The sequence below is a fragment of the Podarcis melisellensis genome, assembly GCF_964234715.1.
Source record: "Podarcis melisellensis genome assembly, chromosome: 6".
NCBI classification, from domain to species: domain Eukaryota; kingdom Metazoa; phylum Chordata; class Lepidosauria; order Squamata; family Lacertidae; genus Podarcis; species Podarcis melisellensis.
This window is the reverse complement of record NC_138538.1, coordinates 93,628,651-93,649,323: the sequence shown is the minus strand read 5'-3', so window position 1 is coordinate 93,649,323 and position 20,673 is coordinate 93,628,651. Positions and strand designations below refer to the sequence as shown.

At 44.7% G+C, this 20,673-nt stretch overlaps 1 protein-coding gene across 7 annotated transcripts in view; it reads left to right on the top strand.

Annotated features, from left to right (window-relative positions):
* The window catches only part of TDRD5 (tudor domain containing 5), a 38,550-nt gene extending 30,361 nt beyond the window's left edge, over window positions 1-8,189 (top strand). For 5 of the 7 annotated variants that reach the window (XM_081915071.1, XM_081915070.1, XM_081915069.1 and 2 more), the window contains exons 12-17: window positions 605-805; window positions 2,714-2,875; window positions 4,088-4,306; window positions 4,596-4,685; window positions 6,541-6,709; window positions 7,734-8,189. In XM_081915071.1, coding sequence (XP_081771197.1) covers window positions 605-805; window positions 2,714-2,875; window positions 4,088-4,306; window positions 4,596-4,685; window positions 6,541-6,709; window positions 7,734-7,978 — 1,086 coding nt within the window. In that variant the 3' untranslated portion in view covers window positions 7,979-8,189. The remainder of the gene's footprint in view (window positions 1-604; window positions 806-2,713; window positions 2,876-4,087; window positions 4,307-4,595; window positions 4,686-6,540; window positions 6,710-7,733) is intronic. The other 2 variants (XM_081915072.1, XM_081915073.1) reach the window with 2 other exon arrangements.
* The last annotated feature ends 12,484 nt before the right edge of the window (window positions 8,190-20,673 follow it).

Genomic DNA, 20,673 nt, shown 5'->3' with positions numbered 1-20,673 from the left:
TTGGAAGATGCAAGAACTACCTACTCTGGAAGAATGGCAGTCGAAGGTGACGGAATATATGGGATTGGCAGAGATGACCGGCAGAATCCGTGACCAGAGGAAAGAGACAGTGGAAGAGGACTGGAGACAATTTAAAATATATCTCAAAAATTATTGTAAAATTGAGGAGTGTTAAGATGTCAAGGGGTAAAAAATAAAGAATTACAGCTGTAAATCTTAAACTTTAAGTAAATTTAAAAGGGACTTGATTAAAAATCGACTGAAGAGTTGCTCGAAAAAATGGCAAAATAAGGATGTGGCGAAGGGAAGGTATGGGGAAGTCAAATTTTTGTTGTATGTTTTTGATGTTTGTGTTTTGTTTTGTATTGTCTTTTATATGTGTAAAAAACCAATAAAAATATTATAAAAAAATAAAATAAGAAAAACGTGTTTTGGAAAGTAAAGATAAATAAGATTTGAAGTGCTATTTTAGAAAAAAAATATCGAGAACACAAAAAGCAGCGGGAATGTATTAAGACTAATCAGATAGAATTTGGTGTGCAGAGCAAATGAAATTAGTTTTTCAACTCTGCTTGACTTTGTACCTTATCCTTTCATTATCAAGGACAATTGGACTGCCAGTGACATACATGAATTCCAAAGGTTGTGTGATCTGAAGCTGCTTGTGGGAGTTGTGGATGAATACATAGATGGAATCCTTTACCTCTTCCTCTGTGACACCAGCTCTGACGAAGATGTCTACTTGCACAATGCACTGAGATTAAAGGGCCATGCATTCATCTGCAGAGAAAACCTTCCTTCCAAGGTGAGGGCAAATATTTGCCGGAGGCACTAAGGGAAGGTTAAAATGGATTTGTTGTTGTTTAGTCGTTTAGTCGTGTCCGACTCTTCGTGACCCCATGGACCAGAGAACGCTAGGCACCTCTGTCCTCCACTGCCTCCCGCAGTTTGGTCAGACTCATGCTGGTAACCTCGAAAACACTATCCAACCATCTCGTCCTCTGTCGCCCCCTTCTCCTTGTGCCCTCCATCTTTCCCAACATCAGGGTCTTCTCCAGGGAGTCTTCTCTTCTCATGAGGTGGCCAAAGTACTGGAGCCTCAGCTTCACAATCTGTCCTTCCAGTGAGCACTCAGGGTTGATTTCCTTCAGTATGGAGAGGTTTGATCTTCTTGCGGTCCATGGGACTCTCAAGAGTCTCCTACAGCACCATAATTCAAAAGCATCAATTCTTCGGCGATCAGCCTTCTTTATGATCCAGCTCTCACTTCCATACATCACTACTGGGAAAACCATAGCTTTAACTATACGAACCTTTGTTGGCAAGGTGATGTCTCTACTTCTCAAGATGCTGTCTAGGCCTGTCATTGCCCTTCTCCTAAGAAGCAGGCATCTTTTAATTTCGTGGCTGCTGTCACCATCTGCAGTGATCATTTAGCCCAAGAAAGTAAATCTCTCACTACCTCCATTTCTTCCCCTTCTATTTGCCAGGAGGTGATGGGACCAGTGGCCATGATCTTCGTTTTTTTGATGTTGAGCTTCAGACCATAAAATGGATAAGTATCTCTTAAGAGATACTCGCATTCTTACAGATAAAAATATTTTTTAGTTTGGTTTAGTTAGCACTAAGAACACTTGGGACATCCCCATCTCCCCTCAGTTTTCAATGGGTCATCACCACAAATCAGTTTAAGAACCTCATTCCCTTAAGAGATAAAATGGATAAGTATCTCTTAAGGGCATGAGGTTCTTAAACTGATTTGTGGTGATGACCCATTGAAAACTGAGGGGAGATGGGGATGTCCCAAGTGTTCTTAGTGCTAACTAAACCAAACCAAAAAATATTTTTATCTGTAAGAATGCGCACTAAATATTAAGTCTGTGGAAGGACGATAAAAAGAATGACATGGTTTGCTTTTTTTTCTAAGAGAGCACCATGTGAAAGCATGTGGAAACATAGTTTGATGATTATAAATTTGTTAAAAATCAGTGACCCAGAAAAAGCCCACATGATTATTATTATATTTAATTCAGTTGCATTATTACATTTTTTTTAAAAAACCAACTAGTTATTTTTAGTTAATTTCCAGGTTGTTAAATCTTATTAAGAAATAAATTTTATTTATCATTTTTCATTTTGCAACAATGCATACAAATTAACAAAGCCCAAAATAAGAACAAATCGACTTTCCCCCCACCCCATTCATGGTTCCATCTGTTTATCTTTACTTCTGCATATCCACAAAATGCCTCAATTGTTTTCCTGTAAACTTTCTTCACATATTCTTTACTGTTAGTTTTAAGTAAACGCTGCTAAAGCTTTAAGTTGTTTACAATAACTTTTTAAATAGTCAATAAATGCACCCCAATCTTGATTAGTTTTTTTTCTCCTCCTGATTTCTTCCTGTAAGTTTGGCTGTCTCTGCATATTCCATCAGTTTTATCTACCAGTCCTCCTTGGTTGGAACTATTCCTTCTTTTCTTTTTAAAATATTTTTTTATTGGTTTTAACATACTTTCCAGACAAAACAAGCATCCCACCCCATCTTATACATTTGTGGCTATAGTTAGCCTATGACCTGCATTTTTGGTTTCATATTATCTTAACATTGCATTGGCAAATGACTTGTAAACTACTTTGGTAAGAGTTTTTCTTTAAACTGTATACAAATTTATTAAATAAATAAAATTCTTCATTCTCCTGCCTTTAACAGAATTTCAGAGAGCCATTCTTTTCCACATTGTATCTGAAACCCGGACCGGAGCAGCAGTCTGGTTTGACAAAAACAGAAACGCCCTTGCTTAAGCAGGAATCTCTTTGTGACCTTCCAGAAGTACCAGATTCAGGGTCTTTCTACAATGAAGTGCTTTCCCAGGTGGAGATTTTTGAGTTTTTCTGTTTAAATAAGCATTGATGTTGCATCTAGTGAAGTATATCCAAGCAGTTAAAATAAGTACATGAGCAAAGTTAACAGGGAGAGTTTCTCCAAGACCCATTAGAACATAATATGGGTAATGGAATTGCTTTGATCTAAGATACCATACTAGTTTTGTTTGGAGACCTCAACAAATACCTTCCATTTGTTTATTTGTTTAAACAAAGATTTAATTGGGACAATCTAATCCCACTAATATGTAACTTAAACTGCACTTCAGTTTAAAGAGGTGTGTGGTGAAGGTGTTAAACAAGCCTCTCGATGCCGGCAGCTGTTTTGTGGGGCAGTGAGGTGGCCAATATTGCCGTTGAGGAGGTGAGTACCTCTTGGGAGTCCTACAGCATCTCATGTGGCCCGGTGAGATTCTTGTGAAAAGTTTGGTGTGGGTACCTTTAAAAGGACTGGCTGGCCACCTTGCTACCTCTCTCTTTTCCTTCTAGCAGACAGTTTTGTTTTATCAGCAAGTGAATTGTTTAAAAACAAAGTACGTTGAATGAAAAATATGTGGGAATGTTCTGGGGTGCAGGAGAGGATATATTGACTAATTATATCCTTATCCAACTTGTGCTAACAAGTTCCCAAAATATCAGCAGAGTTTATAGACATTCCCCTTTAAGTACGCAACGGTAACGTGTGCTCAGGTTCGCTAGAACCTCTATAATAATTACTCTGGTAATCTCCCCTTTGTTCCCTCTTAAAATACAAGACACAACACAGTCTTTATAAAAGTATAAAAGAGTTTACTCACGTTCTGTTCACAATATGATCCCAGAAGGCACACAGCTTAAAAAGGTAAAATACATTTAGAATCTATCTTGTAGCAAGATAGTCCTTATCTCCTCTCTTGGCTGGGAGCCAAGAGAGCATTCTTAGATGTTTCCTCATGGAAGGAAGATGGCAGAGAGAGAGATGGCTGCCTGCCCTGTGCTTTTGTCATTTACCTGCACAGGTGAGGCCACACCCACCTCTGGTCACATGTGGAGGAAGTCCGTCCCCAGGAAGTTTACCTGCTTGCTGGACAGACATCCCTCCCCATGTTCTAACATGTACACTCTAGGAATGTTGTCATTGACTGCTCCTGTGTTTACATCCCACAAAATACTCCTTTTAAAAGTTGACGGTACTGTAACTTGGCTCTGAATCGTTTTCTAGGGTACAGCAGGCTCACGCTCAGACCCCGAGATGCCGCTCCTCGAGCCAGTATATATGTGCGACGAAATCTGGGATGAGAACTGGACACCTTCCAAGCATTATGAAGAAGAGGAAAATGGTGATACTTTGTCCCCTGACAACGCCGTGTTTCCCCGCCATTCTTCGAGTGATGAAGGGAATGAGGAGGAGACTCAGCCCAGCCAGGAATTGACACAAGAGGTGGTGGTTTTTCAGTGTTGATGGGAGGGAAATGGTTAGATGGAATGATGATGGATGGAATGGCTATTGCTATATGCCAGTTTTAGGGGAGGATAAAGCCCTTCCTTGCCACTCCCATTGTACTTACCAGAGAGAGTTCTTTTCTTAATCTTAGTTATCCTAACCACTTTTTTCTGCCAGTACGTTTGCTGAACTATGTTCAAATTACCCCTCTCTTGCTTTTACTGTCAATGAGCATCACTTTTGGGGGGCCCTTTTGCTTACAAAATGTGTAACACATTTTTGGCAGAATGTGGATATTTCCATTCCCGTTGAGAGAACAAACTGTCTGAGTCTGGAACCCCTGAACAGAAAAGTGGAGTCATCTGGAAGAATGGAGGTAAAGTCATTTCCGTTGGCTTACCTTGTAAACTTGATTTCTGGCTTTAAAGTAGCATAGATGAATTCCATTATTGGGATGGCATGCATGGTTGCATAACCCAAGATACATTGTCAGACCCTACATACTTGTTGAATCTTAGCGTGGTTGTGGAGAGCCTAGAGGTCTAATGGGGACCTGCAAGTCTGTTTTTTCTTTCACTCTATCCAGGCTATACCCTTCACTGACTGCTTCGCATGTTGGGTGTTACTGCCTGACTAGCATGTGTCCTTGAACTCTGATCATTCCTCTTGTTTCCCTGGATGGAGGCTAGAGAGGAGTGCATTTGGAAACCAGCTCACTGCACAAATACATCATTTTCATTTGTTCACTTTCACCTCTGGCCCTGCCCCCCACTGGCATGTTGCCCACCCCCTCCAAGAGCATGCAGCTTCTTGGCACGAACATTCCCTCCACCCCTTCTGAAAGCATCATTGCTTCCAAGAAAAGAACCTGCGAGTCCTCTGCTAACATTCTAGGTGAGGCTTTCCAAGATCAGAGGTACGGCTTTGGAGCCTGCACAACTATTTCGTTGCCCCAGAACGCTAGCTGTGTAAACCTTGTCGCTCTTGCGTTTTCATCCTCTTCTTGTCTGACTCCTTTAATGGTGTTAGTTATCCAGGAGTGGGTTACTTTTCCCACTAGCTTGGAAGGCAAGGCTATGAAAATGGCTTTGTGCTTGGTCCCATTCTGTGAGAGGAGGCTCCCCCCCCCCAGTCCCATTTTGCCTGCTTCAAGGTTTTGAGCATTTTTTTTATTGTGCTAGCAGCCTGATTCAGCATTTGTTTACCTGACAACAAGCTTCTGTCACATTACTGCTGTTTCCCCCATGGAAAAGCAAACTGGACCTGACTGCAAAGAGGGGCATAGCTCCTGAACTAGTGTCTAGCAAGTAGTCACAAGCATTTCAGGCAGAAACGATCCTTCTTTGAGGAATGATAATGAGGTCAACTTTCCTGTGAATAAGAAAGTAATCTTATGACCATAGGAGGAGCATTGCTCCCAGGCTACTTTCTGGCAAGGGGGCACAACTTGCATCCCTGGCAAGGAGCACCCCCCCTTTCAGCTGGTAGTCAGGCCAGTTCTCTTAACATAGAGAAGAAGCCAATCTAGCTGCCAAGAGGAACATTCACCTCCAGGCTACTTCTGGCAAGGAGGGACAAATGGAAGTTGTGCTAAACATCAATATGGGAAGTGGGTATTCAGGTTTGCTTAAGTTTGCGCCATACCTTTCTTCTGTGTGCAGGCTGGCATATTTTGTACAAACTGGGGAAGAAAGAGTCCCTGAATGTTCTACTTTCCCAGTGCCATGGATTCTTTCAGCTGTTTGAGTGAATCCTGTTAACCATGGTTGCAGTGCCTATGTTCTGTCTCCATTTTTTATACCAGTAGTGCCCTACAAATTCAATCCCCTTGCTTCTGTGTTCTTAGCTCTGTCATGGGAACCTGTTTTGTAGCCGAAATATGGATTGAGATGATAAATAGGAGAAAAGGACTAGCTTGCTTCCATAAATGCCAGTGAATTAGCAGTAAAAAACCCCACAAAATATAAAAAGGAAGTGCATTTGTTAACGCAGTGTAAACACATAGAGACCTGTGGTGATTAGCCCTTCCTGGTGTCTGGGTACATGTGTTCACTGCATGTCCTCTGCTTTTTACAGAGTTTGCCAAATAGCGGTGTGTATGTGGCAGGTACTGTTTGTGTATGAAGGAAAATAAACTCTCGGTTCCTTTCAGTGGCCTGTGACAGTGGCATGGGTCACATGGGTTTACTTTTGCCCTAAATCAGGTTTCTTCCCTGTCCATTTGACTACAGGCAAGAAACACTCTTGGAGCTACATCTGATTCTTTGTCACAAACGCTGCAAGAGTTTTACATCTCCATTGTCTATTCCAAGCAATCAGCAGAGGAGAACAAATTAGATTTGGATCTGAAATTATCTGGCTACGGTTTCCAACCACATCCATCACCATCTGCCATACACGGTACTTGTGGGCTGCTTAAAGCAAAAACTGTTGAAGTGCATAATCTGGCTATATTGATCCTGTTTAAGTAGTACCCTTACTACTCTATCGACATTAAACTGCAAGTCCTAAGAATGTCTGAGCAGAGTCCCACTTGGAGTCTGAGCGGCGAAATGGACACCCCATTCATTGTTAAAGTTGCAGCAGAGAGAGAAGTGTGGAAACCTTACTGCCCAAGTGCCTTGAATGCTTGCATGTGCACAGCATATCCTACTGAAACAATGTGGGAGGATCCTGCAGCTCATATCGAGGCGCAGTTGGTGCAGTACTGCACCCACATGGGAGCTGCTTCCCATGGTTCAATTTCACAGTATTCCAATAAAAATCTGCATGCCTGGCACCCTCACTATCAGTTTTTAGGTGCCCATCTAAGACATTTTGATTTACTCAGGCATTTCGTGGCTAAGTTAGCCTCTGCTGGGCTGCTCATCTTTTAGTGGGGTAGAGTGGGGTAGGATTTGACCTTCTTATTGTATCATTGGGTGCACATTTTAGGAATTTTGTATTGTACATTGTTTTTAATTTGGTTTCTAAAGTTGATTTTATCCGTTTTTATTTTCTCTATCTGTTAAGTAACTTTGAGATGTTTTTGTGTAGGGTGACTAACAAATGAAATAAAAAGTGGGGATGGGACTACATTGTTCATTCCCCAGTAAAGTTTTTCTTCAGTCAGGGCCAGCCTGAGGCAAAGCAAGGCAACCGCTTTAGTTGATAGGATCTGCAGATCCAAATCCCGATGTTTATTCCTGATGTAGATCTTCACTCACCCCTTCTTTCGTGGGGGTGGGGGGGGGGCGTGCCATTTTGTGCTTTGCCTCAGGTGGCAAAACGTCTTGGGCCAGCCCTGTATTCTCTTGACAGGGAAGCACATAAGTTGCCACTCCCAAGTGTGAATTGGCCCATGGAATTTCCAGGTCAGAGAGCCGAATCTGGATCCTGTGAACTACATAGCCCAAGGTCATTTTTTTCTCTCTTTGCTGTTCAGGAAATGTTCCTTCAGAGAGGAAGGTGGATGAAGCTTCCAGGACCCAAGTAATAACCCTGTATACCGCTCGCAGCTGCCCTAGCCAAGGGGGCACAGGCCACAATGCCTTGGTGTTCACTGCCAAACTTCAGGGTTCCCCGGCATCCTGCGTCGCTTGCAGTCCTAGTGTAGCCCTTGGAGCCTCAGCACGCTTAGCTACATCTGGTGGCTTTTTCTCCTTTCACCTTAAGAAGATGGCGATATGAGGAAAGCCCAAGGAGTGGCTGGATGGCTGTTCAAGACTTCAGTGGCTGGTTGCTTTCTTGTGCACATTGGAAGAAAAAAAAAGGCTTGAAGGCTATGGGAATTCTACCTATGTTTCAATTTGGACTAAATGCGGCAATGAGTGCTAACTTCTCCCCTGTTTGTATAGTTTTGTTGATTCTCCTGTTCTTAATTGAATTCTTCCAAAAGTAATCAGTGAGTTGTCCTATTGTCATGTTTGTACCAAACTATTTTAAACTGGATATTTTATTGTAGCTAAACAGTTCTGTATATATTTTTGAAGTATTGAGTGCATTTAAAGAAGGGAGCTAATTCCAGGTTATTTCAGAAAGGATTTGTTTGTTTGTTTTCATAACTTGATGTACAGTTATACCTTGGCTCCTGAACATCTCCGTTTTGGAACGTTTCAGCTCCCAAACACCGAAAACCCAGAAGTAAGTGCTCAGGTTTTTGAACATTTTTTTTTTGGGAAGCTGAATGTCTGACGCGGCTTCTGCTTGAGTGCAGGAAGCTCTTGCAACCAATTGGAAGCTGCACCTCTGTTGTCAAAATTTTCGGAAGTCGAATGGGCTTCCAGAACGAATTACATTCGACAACCGAGGTTTGGCTGTATAAGCGCAGAGTCCAGCAGCAGCCAGGACACAGTCAGAAGTTACAGTTTTACCCGCCAAGTGTCAGGCCAGGTTCCTTGTTATGAGCCTGATACCATTGATTAGGGGCATATGGAAAATAAAAACAAACAAAAAAAGTTGTGGATGTGTTTGCTGTTCTGGACTCCTTTGGGAAGAAGGGTGTGATATAAATTCAGTAAATAAATAAATGGGAGCTGGTGTTGCGTGAGACTTTAAAGGAGGAATTGGGAGCTTAAAGTGGGCTCCAGGTTGTTCCTTTGCTGGAGAAAGGCACACTCCCAATTTTCCATCAGTTGATGTGCTTTAGGAGCATGCCTTACTCAAGGAGTGGGGGAAGTGGTTTCCATTCACTGGAAGCCACTTCACCCCATGATAGTCCTTAAGCCTCCAATTTTTAGGGTTTTAAGGGAGCGGTGTGGGCGCCTCATGACCATAGCGTTTATGGCTTCCAATCAAACGCAGAGAAAAAATTCCTAACATCCTTCACCTGGGGGCAGTGTTTACCATCTTTAGGGAGAGCTTACACGGCCTCTGGAGCAAATTTGAAATCTGCTCATCCCCTTTCTCTCTGTGTCAGAAAAGTTATCTGAGCATCTTGAGCATGTGCGCTTTGTCTGTGTGCTTAAGCATACTGCAAGTAAACAGTGGGATAACCCCATTCATGACACTCAGATTTAAGCTATTTGGATGAATACAGATAAGATGAGAGAGAACCTAATTCTGGTAGCTGAGATGGAAAAGCCAAATAGTTTTCCTCAGTGTGATAAAATTATCTTTAAAAATTGTCAGATTGCTGCCTGTTAAATAATCTTGTCCAAGGCAGGCCATAGGCATTGCCCCTCTCCCAACCACCACCAACCATTCTGCGTTTTCACTCGGAGGCAAATTATGTTAACTTGTAGGGCAGTTTCTGCCTCTGTATAGAAGCTTGAGTCCCATGTGCACCTCTCAGGTGAGTTCTGGCACCTCTCAGGTAGGCACCACTGACATTCGAATAAAACGAGGCGATCATAGGGAGTTTCAGCAGCTTTTTTTCTAGAAAGATAGCACTGGGTAGGCGGATCACATACATGTTAACGTGTCAGCACCCATTGCCATGGTAATGTCCATACATGTTAACGTGTCAGCACCCATTGCCATGGTAATGTCCATACATGTTAACGTATCAACAGCCTTTGCCATGGTAATGTCCCATGTGATGCACCCATCACACATGATTACTAGATTTAGACATAGCTACTGCTGTGGTGTGGATCCATGCAACAGAGTTAATATATAAATTGGCTGACAGGTTCCTTTTAGATTTTGGAATCTGAGCCTTTAAATAGGGCTGTTGCCATGACCTTGCCAAATGCTGGCCACAGTTGGAGGCAGAACATTGGACAACATGGACTTCTAATCTGACAGGACTACTTGTGCTCCAGCTTCTGGCAACTAGATGGCACTCAAGTACAGGTTATCAGCCACAGGTGTGATTATCCCCTCTTTATACAGCTGTCCTAAGGTTTCTGAAGGATATGCTAAAATGTTTAACCTAAACCTAATTCAGGGAAGAACCGAATTCTTTACTTTGGCATATTGATGTTCCAAGTAGTAATAAGACCAGGAGCTAGACCTGTAAGGATTGCATGGAGGGTGTTTTGTGGTTTCCAACTGTGGTTTTAGTTGTCCCGTTCTGGAAGATGGGAAACAAATGGTTGGGTATTTTTCAGATGGAGATAGCAGTTGACTTAACATTACAAGCAAATCAGGAAAATTGTGTTTAGAACAGTTTCATTCTTTCATAGTTTAGATCATATGAGGCAGATGTTACAAATCTCTGTATTAATCATCTTCCTATGGAATATCCTGCCTGCAAGTTAGGGCTTGATCAAACATGGATGGATGCCGCACGATTAGCTTGATGTCCAGCGGCTGAATGTGTGACCTGACTTCTCTAAGAGGCATTGCGTTAAATTAAGATGGGATAAAGTTCAATCTGCTCTGTGCTTAGAGGTGCCTCATATGTATTTGATGTGTGAAACAGACCATGCAGGGAAGGACTATAGCTTAGCCCTTGACCATATGCATAACATACAAAAGAGTCATTGTAGGTCTGGGAAGGACCCCTGTAACTGGAGACGTGCTGCAAGTCAGTGTAGACCAGAGATGGGGAGTCTGTGGCCTTCCAGATGTTATTGGGCTTCAACTCCCAACCAGCAATGGCCAGTCGTCAAGGATGATGGGAGTGCTGGCCAAACAACATCTGGAGGTCACACATTCCCCACCCTTGCTGTAGGCAGTACTGAGCTAGGTGGACCAGTGGTTTGACTTGGGAATGGAGGAAGCTGCCTTATACCAGCTTGTCAAGATTGGACCAGAAGATCCACATTCCAACTTTCGCTCATCCATGAACCAGAGTAGGAGACTGTTTGTACATTGTGCTTTCTGAGCCTAGCCTACCTCTCTTGGTTGAGGTTGTTGAGACAATAGCAAAAGGGAACCACATGTGCAGCCTTGACTTGCTAGAGGAAGGGATGAAAATGTAATAGGGTTGTGGCCATCCAGTCACACACATGTGTAAAAGCAGCCTTTAGAATCTGAATATCCTAAAACTCTTCAGAAGCAGATCCCACTTGAGTTAAATGGAGCTTAGTAAAGGTAAAGGGACCCCTGACTATTAGGTCCAGTCGTGACCGACTCTGGGATTGCGGCGCTCATCTCACTTTATTGGCCGAGGGAGCCGGTGTACAGCTTCCGAGTCATGTGGCCAGCATGTCTAAGCCGCTTCTGGTGAACCAGAGCAGCGCACAGAAACACCATTTACCTTCCCGCCAGAGCGGTACCTATTTATCTACTGGCACTTTGACGTGTTTTCGAACTGCTAGGTTGGCAGGAACTGGGACCGAGCAACGGGAGCTCACCCCGTCGTGGGGATTCAAACCGCCGACCTTCTGATCAGCAAGTCCTAGGCTCTGTGGTTTAACTGACAGCGCCACCCAAATGGAGTTTACTCTGAAGCTTATAAGGTACCTTGTAAATACAGTGCAGCAACTTTTTGGAAGACCCATTTTTTGGGAAACGCCAGCTGGAAGATGGTTTTTCAGTGCTAGTGATAAAGTAGTAGGCTTAAGTGCCCTAAACCCTCGTTTCCTTCCTCTTCCCTGTCTCTTCTTTCTGTCTCTAAGGTTGTGCACACATTACAGTTTACTCTGGCTCCAGTGTGCTTTCACTGCTGGTGTTTGGAGCTGTTTATGCATGCTCTTAGCCATAATCCATATGTACTCTGTAGTTTCTTAAGAAGAACTCCACTCAACGTGTTTTGCCTGAAACCAGCTTCCACCTCAATTGAAAATTTAATACATACTCCCTTCACAGTAAAGCCGTGGTGTGTATATTTAAGATAGCTATTGCACATATTCATATGAGAACTTCATGAACAAGTGTGTGTGTGTGTGTGTGTGAAGGCATCCCTACTCCATCCCTCGCTCTCTGGTGCTTACAGGTTTTTGGTTTAGCTACAATAGCAGTCCACACTTGGTCATACATGGATATTATCTCCCTGCCACTTCAGGAGATAATGTGAAAAGATGGCCCAGTTGGGAAGTGTCCTAACATTTAATACAAACAAACCTTTTTCTCATTAGGGTTGAGAGAAGCTTGTATTTTGTTTTGTTTTTCCAAGGGGGGGGGGGGGGCCTAAAGGCAGCTACAGAGAGTGTTGATGGATGTGTGATCTTATTTATTAATTATTGAATTTATATACCGCCCTATACCCGGAGGTCTCAGGGCGGTTCACAGAACAAGATCAACATAAAAACCACAATATATATAATTAAAGTAAAAACAATAACCCCCTCTCCAAAAAAGAGCCACATTTTAAAAGGGCATAGGATGTAAGTCAGATCAACCAAAGACCTGGTTAAAAGGCAGACTTCCCCGGCATTCCACAGATGGGGAGCCACTGCAGAGAAGGCCCTGCTCTCGTGTTGCCACCCTCCGGACCTCTTGAGGAGACACATGAAGAAGGGCCTCAGAAGATGATTTTGCAATCATTTCCCAAAATACGTCCCTTTAAAGAGAAGAAGTGATGGATGAACATATGCACATGTTAACACAATGGGGTCTAAAAACAACAACAAAGGGGCACCCACCTGAAGAATAAAAGGAAGGGTGTGGCTGACGCCATCATTGGGCGTGATGGGGTATACATCTTGCCATGTCGGGCTGTAGCATCATGGATGAAAACCCCAGTGACTTCTTTATAATTACTGTGTTGGTCTTTGCCAAAGACAAGGTGCTGCGTGTTGGTGGCTCACTGTTTGACCTATAACCCAAACCTATCTTCTCTGCTCATGGGCTAAAATATTATAGTGCCTCCTAGCTCAACAGTTGCCAACCTGGTGCCCGCCAGATGTTTTGGACTGCAGCTCTCATTGGCCCCAGCCAGCACTGGGTGGGGTTCATGGGAGTTTTAGTCCAAAGTATCTAGTGAAGAGGGACGCGGGTTGCACTGTGGCCTAGGACAGAGCCTAGGACTTGCTGATCAGAAGGTCGTCGGTTCGAATCCCCGCAACGGAGTGAGCTCCCCTTGCTCAGTCCTTGCTCCTGCCAACCTAGCAGTTTGAAAGCATGTCAAAGTGCAAGTAGATAAATAGGTACCGCTCCGGCGGGAAGGTAGACGGCATTTCCGTGCTCTGGTTCGCCAGAAACGGCTTAGTCATGCTGGCCACATGACCCGGAAGTTGTACGCCGGCTCCCTTGGCCAATAAAACGAGATGAGCGCCGCAACTCCAGAGTCTGTCATGACTGAACCTAATGGTCAGGGGTCCCTTTACCTTTATCTAGTGAAGACTTAGGTTGGTGAAGGTCAGTCTTTGTACTCATTCCACAGTGTTGCTTGCACTTTGTGCTGAAGTGTCTTTAATTGCTGCCTCCCTTGTCCTGCTGCTGTTGCAACCAATCCGCAACTTGCTCACATTACTCCTTTCCAGAATGCCTATCTGCCTTCCTAGCTTGGCTGCATCCTATATTTCAAACAGGGCAGCTTCACATTTTAGCCAAGCTCTCGCTCTCCAAAGCTTATCAGCAGCTTATTGACAGATTTGAGATAACATGCACTGTAGCCTTTGGTGAATGGAATTTAATTAAAGTTGAGCAGTCTGCCAAGTTCTTTAAAAACACAGACAAAACCCCTAAAGCTTTCAGAATCGGCAGAGAGTATCTTTCCAAGAAAAGCATGGGCGGTTTCTCTGCATCCATCCTACCACCTCCTTGGAACTGTTGTTGATGCCAAAACTTCTCTGAATACAGCTAATCCTCATTTTAAAACGTGCACCGGGCAGTATGGCTTACGGACACCTACCTGACACTCTTGAGCAGAGGTGGGGAGCCTTTTCCAGGGTCATCTTCCCTTCTGGGTGACCTTTGGAGGGGGGCACAGGGTCAAAAGTGGTTGGAGCAACTGATCTTAGAATAATAGAATTGCATAGTTGGAAGGGACTACAATGGTCATATACTCCAGCCCCTTGCAGTGCAGGTAGATTTTGCCCAACCCGGCCCTGAGATTAAGAGTCTTACGCTGCCAACTGAGCACACATGTTACTTTTGTACAGTAGGTTAGCACATATGCACCTTTCCCTATCCGGGTGATCAGGAAGCATTGTTGAAGTTCAAGGACACATTCCAGGCAGGTACAAACACTCAAAGAAGTTGCAAAGCAGGGCCAGGAAGTGGTTTAGAAGTTTGTTCCAGTAGATTCAACTGGATTTTATTTCATGAGATTGACAAAATCTATTTCCCTCTTCATGCGAGCAGCTGGCCAGAGGGCAGCATTTGTTGGAACTGCAGGACAAACTGAAAGCTCCCCCCCACCCCGCTAGAAAGAGGCCCTTTCTAGTTCCTAAGTGGTCTAACATGTTCTACAACCCATTGTGCTGTAACAAGAAGCTGGAGAGATTTGTGGGAGTTGTTCCATATTTGTGAGTGTAGTTGTGGCAGCGGCATAGGCACAGGCGGAAGAGGCACCAGCGGCATAGGCAGTAGAGCACAGGTGGTAGAGGCACAGGCGGTGGAAATACAAATGGCAGTGGCAGAGGCATAGTCGGCACAGGGACAGGTGGCAGTGGCAGCAGCTCAGGCAGAAGAGGCATAGGTGGCAACGGCACAGGTGGTAGAGGCACGGGGTGGAAGCACAAACGGCAGTGGCAGAGGCACAAGGGGCAGCGGCAAAGGCGGTAGAGATAGAGGCGATTGAGGCATCAGCGGCATAGAGACAGGAGGAAGAGGCACCAGCGGCAGCAGTATAGGCTAAGGCACAGGCAATAGAGGCACCAGTGGCAGTGGCAGAGGCGGTAGAGGCACAGATGGTAGAGGTAAAGGCCGCCTGTGCTGCTGCCGCTGGTACCTCTACTGCCTGTGCCTCTACCATCTCTGTCTCTACCTCTGCCTCTTGTGCTTCCACCGCCTGTGCCTCTACCACTTGTGCTTGTACCACTGCCACCTGTGCCTCTACCACCTGTGCCGCTGCCTCTACCACCTGAGCCTGTGCCTCTGCTGCTGATGCCTCCACTGCCTGTGCCGCTTCCACTGCCGCCTGGGCCTCTACCACCTATGCCTGTAACGCCTGTGCCGCTGCCGCTGGTACCTCTACCGCCTGTGCCTAAGGATATGCCGCTGCCGCTGGTGCCTCTTCTGCCTGTGTCGCGACCGCTGCCGCTGATGCCTCTACCTCTTGTGCCTATACTGCTACCACAGCCGCTGATTGCCTCGACCGCCTGTGCCTCTACCATCTCTACCGCTACCCCTGCCTCTTGTGCTTCCACTGCCTGTTCCTCTACCGCCTGTGCTGCTTCTACTGCTGCCTGCACCTCTACCGCCTATGCCGCTGCCGTCTATGCCTCTTCTGCCTGTGCTGCTGCCACTGCCACCTGTGCCTCTTCCGCTGATGACTCTGCCACTGCCACTTGTGCTTCCACCACCTCTGCCTCTATCACCTGTGCCTCTTACGCCTGTCCACTACTGCTGCCGCCTGTGCCTCTACCGCCTGTGCCGCTGCCTCTAACACCTGTGCCTGTGCCTCTGCCGCTGAAGCCTCCACCGCCTGTGCCGCTGCCGCCTGTGCCGCCTATGCCTTCCACTGCCACCTGGACCTCTACTGACTATGCCTGTACCACCTGTGCCGCTGCCGCCTGTGCCTCTAATGCCTGTGTGGCTGCCGCCTTTGCTTCTTCCGCCTGAGCTACTGCCACTGCCGCCTCTGCCGTTTGTGCTTCCACCGCCTGTGCCTCTACCGCCTGTGCCGCTGCTGCCTATGCCTCTTCTGCCTATGCTGCCGCCGCTGCCTGCTGTGTCTCTACCACTGCCACATCAATTTAAACTGTAAAAATGGCACAAAAAGAGCGGGAAAACGGTAGCAATCCCAGGAGCCTTTGCACCAGCCTTTGTTTTTGTTTTTTAAATTATTTTTATTAAATTTATAGATTACAGAAAAAAAAGAAAAAAGAGCAAAGAAAAAATGTAAAAGTTTCAAATTTCCATGATCTTTTTTTCAACAAACCCACTGGACTTCCCCACATCCTCCAGACCCTGCGTTCTTTGTAATACCAAACATCAGCAATTTGTTAACTTGTTTCACAACTTATTGTATCTTTCATTTTATCATGTTACCAAATTCAAAATGTTATATCCCAATTCTTATATGTTTTGATTTAAACACAATAAAGTTATTTCATGATTCCACCTCTAACTTCTTGTACTTTTTAGTTTTCATTTCACTTATAGCAGTTGCTGAGGCTAGAATTTCCTAAAGAGTGCATTTTCTTAACATTCGTACAGCTTATAATGTTTTTGCAAATAGTCCTTAAATTTTTTCCAGTCCTCTTCCATTGTTTCTTCTCCCTGGTCTCGGATTCTGCCAGTCATTTCGGCCAGTTCCATATAGTCCATCAACTGCGTCTGCCATTCCTCCAGCGTGGGTAAATCTTGTGTCTTCCAATACTTTGCAATCAAAATTCTTGCTGCTGTAGTAGCATACATAAAGAAAGTTCTATCCTTCTTTAACACCTTCTGGTCCACAATGCCCAGGAGAAAGGCCTCCAGTTTCTTAGGTAAGGTATATCTAAATACCTTTTTTAATTCATTGTAAATCATCTCCCAGAAGGCCTTCACTTTTGGGCAAGTCCACCAGAGGTGAAAGAATGTTCCTTCCGCCTCCTTACATTTCCAACATTTATTATCAGACAGGTGATATATCTTAGCAAGCTTGACTGGGGTCATGTACCACCGGTATACCATTTTCATAATATTTTCCTTCAAGGCACTACATGCCGTAAATTTCATTCCGGTGTTCCATAACCTTTCCCAGTCCTCAAACATGATGTTATGCCCAATATCCTGCGCCCACTTTATCATGGCGGATTTTACTGTCTCATCCTGTGTATTCCATTTAAGCAGCAAGTTATACATTCTCGAAAGTAATTTGTTTTTTGGTTCTAACAATTCTGTCTCTAGTTTCGATTTTTCCACCTGGAACCCAACCTTTTTGTCCCCTTTAAACACCTCCTGAATTTGTGCATAATGCAACCAGTCTCGCACCTTGTTTTTAAGTTTTTCCAAGCTCTGCAACCTCCAATTGTCTCTAACTTTTTCAATTATTTCCCAATATTTTGGTCAGTAGGCCTCCATGTTAAGTCTCTTACGGGCCTTGGCCTCCATCGGCGAGAGCCACCTCGGAGTCTTACTCTCCAATAAGTCTTTGTATTTTGCCCAGACCATAAAAATTGCTCTTCTAACAATATGGTTCTTAAACAGTTTGTGAACTTTAACCTTGTCGTACCACAAATATGCATGCCACCCAAAAGCATTATCAAAGCCCTCCAGATCCAGGACATCAGTGTTCTCCAACAAGATCCAATCTTTCAACCAGCAGAAGGCTGCAGATTCATAATATAGTCTCAGGTCTGGCAGGGCAAACCCCCCTCTTTCTTTCACATCAGTTAGTATTTTGAACTTTATTCGGGGCTTTTTGCCCTGCCAGACAAACTTAGAGATATCCTTCTGCCATTTTCCAAAACATTCCACTTTGTCCACGATCTGTAGGGCTTGAAACAAAAATAACATTTTCGGCAATACATTCATCTTTATAGCTGCTATTCGACCCAACAAGGAAAGTTTCAGTCTTGACCAAGTTTCCAAGTCTCTTTTAATTTCTGACCAACATTTCTCATAGTTGTTTTTAAACAAATTCAAATTTTTGGAGGTCAGATACACCCCTAGATATTTCACTTTTTTAACCACATTTAATTCTGTCTCTTTCAGGAACTCATCTGTTTCTGCAAATGTCAAATTTTTTGCTAAAACCTTAGTTTTTTGCTTGTTCAACTTAAATCCCGCCACCCGACCAAAATCAGAAATTAATTCTAACACTTTTTTTGTACTAGAGACTGGCTCCTGTAATGTTAATACCAAATCATCTGCAAATGCTTTCAGTTTATATTGTTTCACTCCGACCTCAATTCCTTGTACCAACCGGTCCTTTCTAATCATGTTCAGTAGCACCTCCAGGACTGAAATAAACAATAGAGGGGATAGGGGGCACCCCTGCCGTGTCCCTTTTTCAATTTTAAACTCCTCTGTCACCACATTGTTTACTATCAATTTAGCTTTTTGTTCTGAATATATTGCTTCTTTGCACCAGCCTTTGAGGCCTGCGGAGAGTTGGAGTTTGGGAAAGAAGCTTTGGAAAGAACGATTGTGGTGGAGTTTGGCAGGCTTTGGTGGATCTGAAGCATAGTTTGACTTTTTAGATGGTGTTCCCTGCTATATGCAATTGCGTGTACAGGCAGTGACCATTTTGCGTGTGTTCCATTGGCGCACAACTGCTGACACACACGACATTTCCGACCCCGGAAGGGAGTGGAGCAGGCTCTCATGCACTCTGCTGATGTGTGCAGTGACATGGAATACAAACCCTGCGCAAATGGCGAGTTGCCAGTATACATGGGGTACCCGGGAACATAACTGAAATATACTCGGAGTCAAGTGTGGATTTCATGCTCTTTATTCAGCTCATGGTGGTGAGGAGGAATGGAAGTTCCCCCAGAATGTCTGCTTTATATACATTATTTACACAATGGGCCCCACGTGATTGGCTAATTTCGGGATTCTCCTGTAAGGCCAATCAGGTTGCGGATTCCCTTCCACCTGGAGCTGGAATGGGTGGCTCCTGTGGACCAATCAGACTGCTGCATTCTGGATCCTATTCTAGGACCAATCAGACTGCTGCCTTTTGGATCCTATTCAACTCAGTACATAACAGTAACCCCGGGTAAGTGGGGAGCCACCTTTATGTAAGGCAAAATTGAATACAAAAATGTGTGTATTGGGAGAAATTGGCGCCAAAAGGCTGGTGAATTTTCACAAGTGCTTTTTCTTTTCATTTTTAATTGCAAACTGATGTGGAAATGTGCAGAGATGAATTTAGGATTGGGCAAATGAGAAACTTAAACTGAAATTTGGCATATTCACCCATCCTCAGTCACTGTGTACTTTGAATCCACTTGGGCCCCCAGTTTGGAACTGGCACCACTAAAGAGAGGAGAGTGGGGATGCCCTCCATCTTTGGCCTTGGCCAACAGAAGTGGTGCTGAATCTCTTCTACGGTAGACCATTTGGGGTTATAGTCTCCTACGCCAGCACTGATGCTCAGAACTCACCGTGGTGCATTGTGAGAACAATCAGCCGTGGGCAAAACTTGCAGCAAGTTAGTCCCGTAGCTGGTAACAGGTGCTATTTTAGCAAGCAGGATTATTGCATGGCCATTCCCTAGGGGGGAAACAAAAATGTTTAAAGTGAATTAAAAATTGAACTTCAATAGAGTGTTCCCTCTCACTCCAGCTGTTCCTGAAAGCCAGGGCCTGGTAACCCCTAGTGAGGTGTGTTCTCCAGGGGAGCGTCTAATGGAATCCAGTGATGTGTGGGGTCGTAGTTCACTACATTTATATTGATGTAGCCTTAGAACAGAGGTGCGCAGTGAACAGCCCATCCTGGGCCTCCTCTGAAGCTACTTGTGTGGGGAAAGGATTTTTAGGGTGTTAGAGAAGCCAGTTTTGCTTCCTTCTGTCCGTGGTTTTTCAAGCTGCTTTTTCTAGGGAAGCCTGGGGTTCCTTGCATACTTCTCAGAATGCCCTGAGGGAGAAGACTGGTGGACAAGTTTCTAGAGAGGAGGCGCTGTGGGTTAAACCACAGAGCCTAGGGCTTGCCGATCAGAAGGTCGGCGGTTCGAATCCCCACGACGGGGTGAGTTCCCGTTGCTCGGTCCCTGCTCCTGCCAACCTAGCAGTAGAAAAGCACGTCAAAGTGCAAGTAGATAAATAGGTACCGCTCCGGCGGGAAGGTAAACGGTGTTTCTGTGTGCTGCTCTGGTTCTCCAGAAGCGGCTTAGTCATGCTGGCCACGTGACCCGGAAGCAGTATGCCAGTTCCCTCGGCCAATAAAGTGAGATGAGTGCCGCAACCCCAGAGTCGGCCACGACTGGACCTAATGGTCAGGGGTCCCTTTACTTTACCCGCCCCCCCCCCACAGAGAGACATTCATGTGCAACCCAGTCATGGTGAGCGTTTTCTATTGTGTGTTTTCAGGCCAGCAGTGAAACCCAGTGGAGTTGTCTCCACTGAGCTGACTCTCTGCACCCCTAGTCCCTAGGGTGGAATCAGTGGTCCAAGTAGAAGAGGCAATGGGGATTTGTGAAAAACTCAGCAAGGGACAGGAAGACTAGTTAATAAGGACTTAATAGTAATCTATTTCTTATAGATTACTATAAGATTACTATACGCGGGTGGCACTGTGGGTAAAACCTCAGTGCCTAGGACTTGCCGATAGTATGGTCGGCGGTTCGAACCCCCTCGGCAGGGTGAGCTCCCGTCGTTTGGTCCTAGCTCCTGCCCACCTAGCAGTTCGAAAGCACCCCTAAGTGCAAGTAGATAAATAGGTACCGCTTTATAGCGGGAAGGTAAACGGCATTTCCGTGCGTTGTGCTGGTGCTGGCTCACCAGAGCAGTTTCGTC